This window comes from Lactuca sativa, chromosome 8 (assembly GCF_002870075.4).
Source record: "Lactuca sativa cultivar Salinas chromosome 8, Lsat_Salinas_v11, whole genome shotgun sequence".
In the NCBI taxonomy this organism is placed as follows: domain Eukaryota; kingdom Viridiplantae; phylum Streptophyta; class Magnoliopsida; order Asterales; family Asteraceae; genus Lactuca; species Lactuca sativa.
Genome location: NC_056630.2, coordinates 116,874,508 through 116,887,128, shown reverse-complemented (window position 1 = coordinate 116,887,128; position 12,621 = coordinate 116,874,508). Strand labels below are relative to the sequence as shown.

The 12,621-nt window shown below is 36.0% G+C and overlaps 2 protein-coding genes across 2 annotated transcripts; both read right to left on the bottom strand.

The window, feature by feature from the left end:
* Positions 1-537: 537 nt before the first annotated feature.
* Positions 538-2,637, bottom strand: LOC111886577 (uncharacterized). The gene is made up of 3 exons (XM_023882825.2): positions 1,454-2,637; positions 821-1,363; positions 538-738 (listed from the first exon to the last, which is right to left on the bottom strand). Exons 1-3 carry the CDS (start codon positions 2,267-2,269, stop codon positions 637-639), a joined length of 1,461 nt encoding a protein of 486 aa, XP_023738593.1. The 5' UTR covers positions 2,270-2,637; the 3' UTR covers positions 538-636.
* Positions 2,638-6,898: 4,261 nt separating this feature from the next.
* Positions 6,899-9,725, bottom strand: LOC111886578 (putative respiratory burst oxidase homolog protein H). The gene is made up of 10 exons (XM_042897290.2): positions 8,683-9,725; positions 8,496-8,585; positions 8,283-8,398; positions 8,047-8,149; positions 7,866-7,948; positions 7,639-7,786; positions 7,441-7,557; positions 7,215-7,343; positions 7,086-7,121; positions 6,899-6,970 (listed from the first exon to the last, which is right to left on the bottom strand). Exons 1-10 carry the CDS (start codon positions 9,484-9,486, stop codon positions 6,899-6,901), a joined length of 1,698 nt encoding a protein of 565 aa, XP_042753224.1. The 5' UTR covers positions 9,487-9,725.
* Positions 9,726-12,621: the final 2,896 nt, after the last annotated feature.

Genomic DNA, 12,621 nt, shown 5'->3' with positions numbered 1-12,621 from the left:
TCTTGGATTCTCATGATCACAATGCACCATTAACAGCTTCTCATGAGCCACATGCCTCATTTCCAGTGTCTCATGAGCTAAAACCTCCATTGTCAGTTTCACATGATCCAAGTGCCTCATTCTCTGATTCTCGTGAACCTAACAAGTTGTTATCAGATCCACATGAGCTAGAAGCATCATATACAGTTTCCCATGATGCAATCTCATATCCAGGCATAAGCAATGAAGATGCACCATAGTGTATTAGAAAAATGATGGTCAAGGTAAAGGATCCTCCTCCAGCTTTTCACATAAGTCTTGTATGGGAAAACTGTTCAACCACTACTCATTTCCTTTTATCCATTTTCTACTACAATTAGACTAAAGTAGTAGTATACATAGAAGAAGAAATAGAAGATAACTCCATGTGGTTATACCTTAGCATTGAATAAGACAGCCCAAGGGTATAATGAGTATATCAACTGCAGATGCAGCATTTGTTATCGTAGGTATAATACAAAGTTTGATCTAAAGTTTACACACGAAATGAGAAAGATAAATTTTCTAAAATATTCCTACATTGATCAATCAATATTTCTTTTCATAGTCTGCTGATGAATACGTTTCTAGAAAACTAGGGCACCCCTTGTAAATAGTCTACAACTCAACAACCTCATTTTCATGACAATTACCAACCCACAAATATAAAATCCCTTTCTTATTAGCTGGCAAGACTCTACAACAATCCTTTCTTGGAGCCTGCAACATAAATAAAATAGAACTTATTGAATTTGAAATGAAAGATAATGAAAAAAGGATGAGAAAACAGAAAAAGACGTACCCTTGTCCAACGAAGACTATCTTCCTTCTTTAACACCACAATAGTATCAATCGTTTCAGGGGATTCCATTTTCCATTTACAAAAAGGGTAACGCTCTTTATGAAGAGTATAAATCCCAATTATTCTCCCCCTTTCTTTATCATACCTCGTTGAACTCATGTAATAAACAAAAGGCTTCTGACATGGGTTCCTTGCAAATGGCCTAGTATTGAACGCATAAGCTGTATAATCAAGCTTTTTGTGCCAATTTAGAAACGTGCGAGTAGGTGTTTCAAGCTCTCTAGGTGATAGAATCCCCCTTACAATTTGAACTGCAAAACCCCATGACACCAGAATCGACCATTCCCTTTTCTTCTCATAGCAAATGGATTGCTGTATGACACTAGCGGAATCGAATTTTGCTGATTCCAGTAAATGTTTGATTCCTAGGGGTCTCGGCATTCCCGGGAATATCGGGTCGACAAAATCGAGGTGGTGGAGTGAGACTAATGGTGTTACTGGGTGCGCTGATAATAGACCTAATAGATTCCCATGCACATCATACTGCACATTGGAATGGAATCAGTAATTCCAGAATGGAATAAGTAATTCCAGAGATTTAAGTTTTAACTTTTAAGAATTTATAAGACCAACCTGGTGGAATCCGGGTTCTTTTGTGAGTGGGATATTTAGTTCAGCCATACACGCGTGCATTCTGTCGTCACTCCCGTAGTACCCAGGGTATCTTTGAAGACATCTGTCCTGCATCTTTTCTAACTCCACCGCCAATGGGTAGCTGATGGCGAACCCACCGCCGCCATACGCCATCCCATATGAAAACAATATGTTTTGGAAATGACTTTCTGACGTCGTTCCGATGTAATAAAATTGATTATGGTCGTATTTAGATAAAATTCTCACTAGGTTTTCAACGACGAATACAGTGTCGTCGTCTCCCATCACAAACCACCGTACATTCTCCATACCCAACCGGAGCGTCTCCGACACCACTCTGGAAATACGTATCGCGGATCTGAAACCATCTGGGTTTGTGTACGGAAACTTTGAGGTGTCGCCGGAGATGTGGATGTCCGGTAGGTTTTCGTTTTCTGTGGTTTTTACACGTTTGTCTAACCAAACAACACCTCTGGTCTCCCCCCGCCGCCACCATAGCTTGAGGTACTCTTTCCGGGACCGCCATAACCGGGAAGAGGCGGCGATGCCGAACGCGATGTGTTTGAGTTCGGTGTCAAACCGGAGTACAGATTCAGATGTGGTGGTGTTGCTATTGAGGTTTTCGGTGGTTGAGAAGTGGTTGCCGGAGTTGGTGGCGGTGGGGGCGGGTTCGAAGAGGACGGTGGAATAGTAGAGGATGTAGACGAAGAACAAGGAAAGGAGGAGCCAGGAGACGGAGGTGCGGATGGTAGGGCGGTTAGAAGGGTGGCGGTGTGGGGTGGAGGAGGGTGCCATTAACGTGGTGGTGATTGGGCGGCATACCCATTGCTAGAGGTAATAATTTGCGACAACTGGGTAATAGAATATTTGCAAAAAAGGGGTATGCATGGGCGAGTGAGTGATTTTCGGACATTGTGAGGGAGACAATCAGAGATTCGTTAAGAAATTTGTAATTACCGATCAAAAAATATAGGCTCCACTTATTTTGCTTATCACCATATCCTTACAATATTACCATGAAATACGTTCACACCTGTGCTCTAGCCACTACACTGTCATTGCCGCCACTAGGCCGGGGGCGGCGAGAATGATGGTTTTGAGTTGTTTTGACCTTCGAAGAATTACCGGCAATGAAGCGGTTAACATTTTTAAGGTATAATGATTAAAAGGGTAATAATACACATTTTTTTTTTTTTTTTTTTTTTTTTTATCATTCATCTTGTTAAACTGTACATATTTAATCTTTATGACCTGCTACTAGGGATGAACAAAAGAACCGACCCGGCTGGAACCGGCCCGTGAACCGAACTTTGTGAAAACTAGGAACTGAATCGGACCGTTGGTTCTACTGGTTCCGGTTCTTGTTGTGTCTTAAAATGTTGGAACCGGTCCTTGAAAAATAGCAACATAAGGTTCCGGTTTTTGCTGGTTTTACCGGTTCCGGTTAGGGATGTCAAAAACCCCCGTAGGACCCCACTCCCGCGGGACCCCGATATCGTACGGGATAAAATTTTTAAAAAAACCGGGAGCGGGAATGGGGCGGGGGAAGAATTAAACCCCATTTATTTTTGGGACTAGGGTCGGGAGTCGGTATTTCTGTCCCGTACTCCTGTGGGCGCCCGACTATACATTTATGTAAAAAATATATATTTAATATAAAATACATATACAAAATAGATTTTCTAATTTTAGGTTTAGTGTAGGTTTCACTTTTCCGTTTCCAATTAATGGATGTTGAAGATGTAGCGAATTGATCATATATGTTTGGACATGTAAGTATTTTATATTTGTAATGTTGGATTTGTCGTATTTTATATTTGTAAGATTGTTGGAATTGTCGTTTTGTAATGTTGGATTTTTAATTTTTTAGTTTCTAAAACATTAGGTTTTAAGTTTTTAAAGTTATTAAAAATAGTTTTTTTTAGCCTAAAACAAAGCAGTTTTTTAGCAAAAAAAAAAAAAAAATCGAATTTTAAGCTTATAAACCGGGGGAACGGGGGCAAGATCGGGGGTGATGGAGGTAACAGGGACTATGTAAACGGGGGATCCGGGGGCGGGGGTAACAACTGATTTCAGGAGCGGGGGCGGGGGCAGCTATTTCCGCTCCCGTTTGGTCCCGTTGACATCCCTAGTTCTGGTTGGTTCCGGTTCCTGGTTCCAAAAATCCACAAGAATATCGTCCTGGTCCCGCCCGACCGGTTCCGGCCGGTTCCCCGATCCATATGTTCATCCTTACCTGCTACTCTAAGTTAGCCGATAAAAATGACTTAATAATTTTATATATTTCTTATTTTGTACACATTTAGTCCTTAATATTTTTGTACACATTTAGTCTTTAATATTTTTTTTGTTGCAAAATAAGTCATTTTTGCTTTTGTACTCATTCGTACTTATGAATGCTTTCTTTAGATTTTTCTCACGACATCTTACGTGAGACAATCATTAATAAGGTGTTTTAGGGCTTTTCATGTTTATGTCCATCGCGATCTCGACTACTTGGTTGTTTAGGTCATATGTTATGAACGTCATAACTTCTTCATATGATCTCAAATTTTAATGATCGTTATATCCTTGCATTTGTATTTTAGTTTACTACAACTTTTGTTTAGATTACCCCTGTTAAAAAGTAATATATTTTTACTTATGATCTTTATATCCATACGTTTTTTTTATGAATGCATGTATATAAAGATCGTTAAAATCTGATATTGTATGAAGAAGTTTTGACATTTAGAACACAAGACCTACTCAACAAAATAGTTGAGATCGTGATGAACATAAGCATCAACAACGCAAACAGCTCATTAATGATTGTCCCACGTAAGATGTCGCGAGAAAAAACTAAAAAAATCATTCATAAATACTTGAGTACAAAAAAATAAAATAAAAGACTTATTTTGAAAAAACAATATTAAGGACTAAAGGTGTACAAAAATATTAAGGACTAAATGTGTACAAAATAAGAAATGTATTACCCTATTAAGCAATTTTTCCTGGCTAACCTGAAGTAACCGGTCATAAAGACTGAATGTTTACAGTTTAACAAGTTGATGGGGTCAATGTGGACAAAAAAAACTCAATGGCCAAATATGTACAAATCGATTTGTACACATTTAGTCAATTAGTTTTTTTTTTTCGTTCACATTCACCCATTCAACTTGTTAAAATGTACAATTTTTTTTTTAGATTACTCCCGTTAAAAAGTAATATATTTTTACTTACGATCTCTATATCCATACGTTTTTTAAGAATGCATGTATGAATTATTATTATTATTATTATTATTATTATTATTATTATTATTATTATTATTATTATTATTTTGGTATAAAATCGTAAGTAAAAATATATTGCATTTTAATAGGAGTAATCTTAACGAAAGTTGTAGTAGACTAAAAAATCGAACACATGAATATAAAGATCGTTAAAATCTGATATTGTATAAAGAAGTTACGACGTTCAAAACACAAGACCTAAGCCAAACCACAAGACCTACGCAGCCAAACAGTCGAGATCGTGATGAACATAAACATCAACAACCCAAACACCTCATCAATGGATTGTCCCACGTAAGATGTCGTGAGAAAAACCCAAAAAAATCATTCATAAGTACTGAATGGGTACAAAAACAAAAATAACTTGTTTTGAAAAAAAAATATTAAACACTAAATATGCACAAAAATAATAAGGACTAAATGTGTACAAAATAATAAATATATTATCCTATTAAATTATTTTTTCCTAAATATGTAAAAATCAAAAAATATATTAGCTTTTTATGTCATTATCTTTTTATTAAATAAATAAACTAGGTGTGAAACCCGTGTATTACACAGATTGATTTAAAAAAAAGATTAAACATTAAAGTGTAAACATAAAATATTTTTTAATGTATAACTTTAAAATAAAGAAGATACATATTTATTGCAATTTAATATCATATATATATATATATATATATATATATATATATATATTTAATACTTTACATATATAAATATATGACTTTAATTTTAAAAATTGAAATAAACTAAAAATTGACAAGTGGATAATATTTATTTCAAAATTACCATAAAATGACAAATGTCAAAATTAATGAGAGGTTGACATGGCAGAGTGGTCACATTTCAATTCATTTATTTTATCGAGGGACTGCATGTACACATTGACAAATATTATAGGGGCAATTTGTAAACTTCAGTTGATAAGTAATTCACAACAAAGTATAAATTAATGCCAATTGGGATTTGGGAAACTGTTCACCTCCGAGAATGCAGTTTTTAGTCGGCGTCTACTTACCTTTACAACCATCTCCGACTCCGGCGTTTTACCAGCTCGTATACCTCAATGAATGTATTTAAGAAAAGCGAGAAGGGGTAGCTTGAGGAGTATCAACAACAATGATGTTGAAGTTCGAAGCTGATGATTGGGTCTGAAAATTAGGTATTTATTGTTATTTTTGTTGTTAAATTGTTAGTTCGTTACTGATTGAAGAATTATTTTCAATTGTGAGAAATTGGTTTAGTTCTATGCTGTTTTGATGGTGAATTTGTAATGCCGTTATGCAAAAGGAATTTAGTTCATTGGTATACCTTTTTCATTTGCATACCTCAATCACTATACCTGAATTGCCATAACAGTGTAAATTAACCAATTAAAAAGTTAAACTCAAGGTTGAGGGATTTTATGAGACGATACAAATCATTGCCTGATAAACTAAACTAAGCATAGATCCTCATTATTTTATTTTATCTTTCGGGATCAGGAGAAGAGGCAGATTTGATTAAGCTACACAAAACAAGGTTGCCCAAACATGCAACAATTCTCCAACAGCAGCACAAAGATCTGCTACCAGTCTCTATATATAACAAAAGCTCTTGTTCTCAAAAAATAGCAATTAATCCCGCTGTCATTAGAACTTTGATAGAGACCTGCAGATCTACAAATGATCTCATGTCATAGCGAAAACTGTTGGTACATTTTTTTCGTCTTTTTTTAGAAATTCTCCTTGTGGAAATGAAAGCGAGTCGTGTTTGTTAGGCTAAATTCTTTGCAGAGATTTCTTAGTTGTTTTGTAAGTGCCCGGGCCCCGCAATAGAAAACACCTGCAATTCGATGGAAACGGAAATTGTAAAATGATGATAAGCACATACAACGTAGATTTATTGAGATTTGTTGGCTAATATTTAATATGGAATTTTTATAAAAAGGTGGAGTGGTGCTGCTCTCAAATATGGTTTTAAGTATTTGTTTGTTTCATTCTTTCTTCTCTTGCCTCATGGTTTAGAAAGGTGTGAGTTGAATCTTTGGAGGGTGTGGGTGTAATTTGGGGCTGGTTTGAGAGATTAGTCTATGTGATTGTAATAATTTATCTGATAGTGAATTTTTCTCTCTGAAGACTAGTTTTTCTCTAGTTTTCGACATTCAAGTTCTTTTTCTTTTCATTGGACGCATTATTGAGAATCTATGAGACCATTTTCCCAATAGAGCCCGACACTAGAACCAAATATATAACCATTATAATAATCAATATTAGAAAAGATAGTAGTAATGAGTGTGATGCTTTACCTATTTTAGAACCTTTATGCGTAGTTGCCAAGGTCTGGAATACCTTTCTCCAGTTAGGTCTTGCAAAATGTGTTTTAATCTGCCGTGATTTGTTTGTTGTTAGAAAATAAATCCTTGAAAATAAAGAACAGATTAAGTTTTAAGTCATCATATATTTCAAGAAAGTTTATACCTTACTCTGAGAGACAACATCAACTCCATCTTTAGCAAGTTGCAGAGACTGCACCATAGAAATAAGTGCAGATCTCACGTCACCTTGTTCATACACACTCGTTAGGTAGTTATGCATTTCAATTATGTTCTGCAATAATTCACATACATGACCTATTAATTAAATGAAATGGTATGCACTGATAACGAAAAACATAAAATACTAAAAGTTAAGGTTAATGACCCACATTGTGATCATTTTCTGCAATATCATCCATTACACCTTTGAACCATTCGAAAGAGCCTTGCTCCCTTGTTACCCAATAAAAGTAAGCTCTTTTATTCAGATTAAAATCCCCCAATCTCTGCAGTTAAAACAAGTGTACTCTCAAATTTTTTTTTTATTATCTAAAATGTTTCCTTTTCAATAGCTATTTTTTACTTACCGATTGTTTTAGGTGGTGTAGGAGGTCGTTTAAAATACTGATGAATGGAGTGGCTCCAATACCCAAGCCAATAAGTAACAGGACTTGGTAATTCCTATAATGTTGAGCTGGTGCTCCATAAGGTCCTTTAATGTAGATTTTAGGATACCTACCAAAACAAAAAGTGAAAATTAAAATAAATTTATGTAAAAGTGGGTGATTTAGCCTTAGTTTTTTATGGAACTCACTTTACTTGTGATTCTTTGGCATTAGTTTCGATTCTGACAAGATTTCCTTCTACACTGTTCTTCTGCTGAGCCTCACAGCTGGCCTGCATTTCTGTGTTTTAGAATTCAGATTAAGAGAGAACATGCAGTTGATGAAGAGGTAGAAGTGAATGGAGATGTATATATTAACACATTGTTTGACCTTTGCGAATTCTTCTCTAAGTGCTTTTGTCCAGTCTCCCAAAGTACGAATATGCACACTTAAGTAGTCATCTCCAGGTGCAGAAGTGATAGTGAACGGATGCCTGTCATATATAGTAAATCCACATTTATGAATAATTCATTTTTGTCAATTCAAGATCCAAGTAGCATGGTTGCAGTCTCATCTGTCTCTATATATGTTGGATTTTATCCTATATGAATCTAATTGACACTTACCATTCAAAACGTGATATTCTTGGACATTGTACAAAGAGGTACATTCCACTCTTGTACTTGAATCCTGTAGGTTTAGTCATGTATAATGCTAGCACATTTCCCGTGTATATGATAGCCTGCATTTACACAACATGTACAAAAGAAATTAGGGTTTTCTAGCTAGTAGAGAACAAGAAACATAAGGACTTGCATGAGAGTTATATATATAGTCACCTTAATGGTATCAACTTTCAGTGTATGATCAGTTGTAAGGATTCTTTCACTAGCATAACACACCATTGGAATCAAGAGATACATCCACGTCTGCAATTTTGACAAAATTTTGTCAAACTTTTCATCAAAAGCAAAAATCGTTTGTGTGTGTGTGTGTATATACAGAAAAGTTGTAAAAGCGACATACAGTTTTCCTATACCATCCTACGGTGAGGATTAAGAAGTAGCCATGAGCGATGAACAAGAAGTAAACGATAATCAGCAGATGATGAGTGTACCAAAAGGAAGTAAACCCAGCCAAATCACTAAATGGCCTAGGCAAATTATTGACATTTCTCCTAAAAGAACTTGTAGCGAAGAGGAAGGAAATAGCCATTAAAATCATCATTACAATTCCAGTCCACCCGGGGATGCTTAACAATAGGTCCATGTAAGTTGGCTGTTCTGTAAACAAAGCTCCAAAAACAGCCATGAACTGGTTATTAGGGCAAGTCGACAGCCTTATAAAATTGCACGACAAGTGGGCCACTGTGTGAACCACACTCCCTATTACAATTGCAAGGGCGATGATTTTATGGAAGTTGATGTTCTCATCAACAGGTAGTAATTTTCCAAGGAAAGTTTCTCGAATGGATGTAAGTGTTCTTCTGCATACAGGAAGGAGAATGAGAGCCATATTGAACTTTAGGGTTTCACCCGCGCCTTTTGCAGTGCAGCTGCAATATCCCAGGACTTGAAACGATGGCATCAAGTTATACTGGTGGAATTTCCACATGAACAGTGCGATGTTCATTTCCCAAAAGAGAAATAATACCCACATTACTTTCCAATGTTCGAGCCCTGATTCAAACATTTTTGTACAGAATTTTCTCATGGGGTTTCTGTAATCTTCTGGAATCATCGTTTTTGCTAGATCAGTCGTGTCCTCAGCGGTTAACTTGCATGTTTCCTTAGATGTCGTGCTTTTTAACAATGTCTCAAGTTGCCACATCTGTTAGATAATCAAATTAATTAAATGAATATGATTATTAGATGTTTTAAAATTATATAAAAATATAAGTAGTAAGTTGATCATCAACTATATAGTTATTAGGATATAATTACCTCTATGTGGCCGTGCTGGTCAGGGTCGAGTCTTTCCATGATTAGAGCTGCATATGTTCCCGCTTGTTTCTTGAAAGCCGAAAGTTTGTTGGCTGATGCACTCATTATCAACACCTTCAACATAAGAAAAACCGAAAACTTTAAACAATGATATGTGATTTAGATTGAGAAGAACAAAGAAAATTTATCAGAAATGGCTCCTTTATATAATATCTACCTCTTTTACATCCTCCTCCGTTAGCAAGCCGTCCCCGTTCTTGTCACACCTGAAAAAAACTTTAATTATTAGCCACTAGGTTTTAGTTTGACATTTTTCTGCAAAAAGATTATTCTTCTATTAATATTAATCCTAGAGCTACCCGAGGAGTATCATGTGAGAGGTAAATCAGATCAACAACAACCCGCTTGGGGGCTAGCATAAGTGCCCCATTGTCCACAAGGAACCAAATCCACATTGGAATTAAAACTCTAATACTGACAGATGTTGAGACTTAAACTCTTCACGTTTAATGCAAGTATACCAACTGAATTTACTCTAGGAGCTTGTTTGACAATCTACATGAAAAAAACTTGAATGAAATCGAAATGTGATCTTACATGTCGAAGAAAATATGAACTCGAGTATCAAGATCCTCTTTTGTCAAATCTTCCCAGAATATTTTCACTTGTCCTAACGTGATCCCTTCGGACACATCTATCCCTTTCCGTCTCGCAAGGGCATCAAACAATTCTCCCGAGAACTCGCTCCCATCTCCCATTCCTTAAAAAAAAGCATAAAAAGTTAATCGAAATAAGTCCATAAAGAAACTATTCAAGATTCAAAAAAAAAAATCTTGAATCAATCTAACCGATACAAATCCCAAATTTCTCTCTTTGTAGCTTCCCATTCTTTGAAAACCGATGAAACCGTTTCTCAACACCCATCCATGCATCCCCTTCTTTCCCAGTTATGACCCTATCAAGAAATCGCAAGCCACTAAGACCTCTAGCTGCACTTGATACTTGCCTTTCCAACATTGGTCCATCACGCCTCCTTATACTAGTAGCTCTCTTGCTTGCGTTTCTGCTTAGCATGCCCGGGACCGATAACCTCGTGTCCTCTAACTGAAGCATTGATTTCCGAGTCGAAAATTCTCTTGAAAGACCTCCACTTCGAATTGAAGACATTCCTCTTTGATCACTCATTTGGGATCGTTGTTCAGATGGATCAAGATCCATTTTATTTACTGTTGTGTTGTGTCTTTCAGAATGTAAAGAAAGTTATACTTGCATTCTTTATGTTTCTGGAGTTCTTTTTTGGGGGGCAACGAATGAGATATAGTTTGAGGAAGTGAATGGGATACAATCTCATTGAGTAATGAGTGGAAACACTTATAATTAGTTTTGGAGAAAAACATGCATCTACTCCTATTCTTTAGGATTTCCAGAAGACTTGAAAAAAAATCGACAAAAGTTCCATAAGCCAAGTGCTAAATAGATGGAATTAATTAAACAAGACAAGACTCCTTCTTGTCTTTACTTTCCGCAAAATCGTGGTTTTCATACATTTCCCATGACGATAGAGGGCTGGTTTTCATTGTTATTGTAATATCTAGAAGAGTTTATTAATCTTTGATATTTTTTAATGTTCTTTTTCCGGAAAATGTATAAGAACGATGGATCCTTTTAGCAGCATCAATACAATGGCCATTCCGTCACTTATGTTCAAACAATCTTTAATCAGTTTATAGAACCTATAGGAAATTAACTACAGTATCTGTGACCCTCGGAACCGTCAATAATCACTGTAGGGAGCCCTTACCGATGGATTATGTCTGTCAGGAAAAAATGCCTTGCTAACCAATTCAGTGACAGTTTTATCACCACTAATTACTCACTACAAAAATAAACATCTATAGGGACGACAAAAGTCGTAGCGATGGACGATCCTGTAGGGACGATATATATATATATATATATATATATATATATATATATATATATATATATATATATAGAGTTGACCAAACACTTTTGACTTTTTATGCTAAAGTGACAACAAATCGCCTCTACCGGTAAAGCGGGAACGAAAAAATGTTGGTGGGATTCCAAAAAGCTATAGGGACGACATATTGTCGCAAAAAGAAATTAAATTAAATATATATACAAGTTTTTATTTTGTTTAATTAGAATATAGGGGAGACGTTGTTTGGTTTAAGGGTATAGGGACGACAAGTCGTCTCCATAGGGGTTTGATGCTCACTGAAACCAGAAATGTATCCCTTTCTCATTAATTGATCCTCCTTTGGCTCTCACTCTCTCAAGCGGCGATTTGCTTCATGCCAGCCACCACAACGACGACCAGGTAACCGCCAGCCTCCACAATGACCACCATCTTAGCTGCGATATTGGTCTGACGATTACTTATCTCGATCACATAGCCCCCCTTCACCTTTCTCTCTCTTTCGATCACAAGTTTTCTTCTTGTCAACTATCTCAAAGAAGACCAGTTTCCTGTCGGCCTCTACTCCTTCTCTTCCAGCGACCTCATTCCCCTGAGATTCCCCGCTTAATTAAGAAGACGAGGAGATTGGGAGAATAATGAGGCTACCTTTGAGTTTTTTCTTATTCATTAGTTTTTTTGGTTTAAAAAACGTGGATACCGATAGGACTAGGGTTTTTAACAATTATGCTTCTATCTTTGATTTGTGTCGTATTGAGGGGCAGAGAATGAGGACCGGGCATAGAACATAGGTCGAGAACTTCAGTACAAATTCAAGCATTCAGGTTTCTGTCATAACTTTAAGCATATAGTATCTTAGATACTCTTCTCTCTAATAGAAATTTGGAATTGAACTTAAGGATCTCACATATTGAATTCTTGTGTATCGTTTCTTAAAAATGTTTTTAACTTCTTTCATGTAACTTTATCTTTAATTGATAAATAAGACCCGTTTTTTGTCTTCTAAGTTAGAGTCAATGTTTTTTTTTTTTTTTTGGTTATTTTAGTAGTTTACTATTTAGATTTATGTATGATCAATTT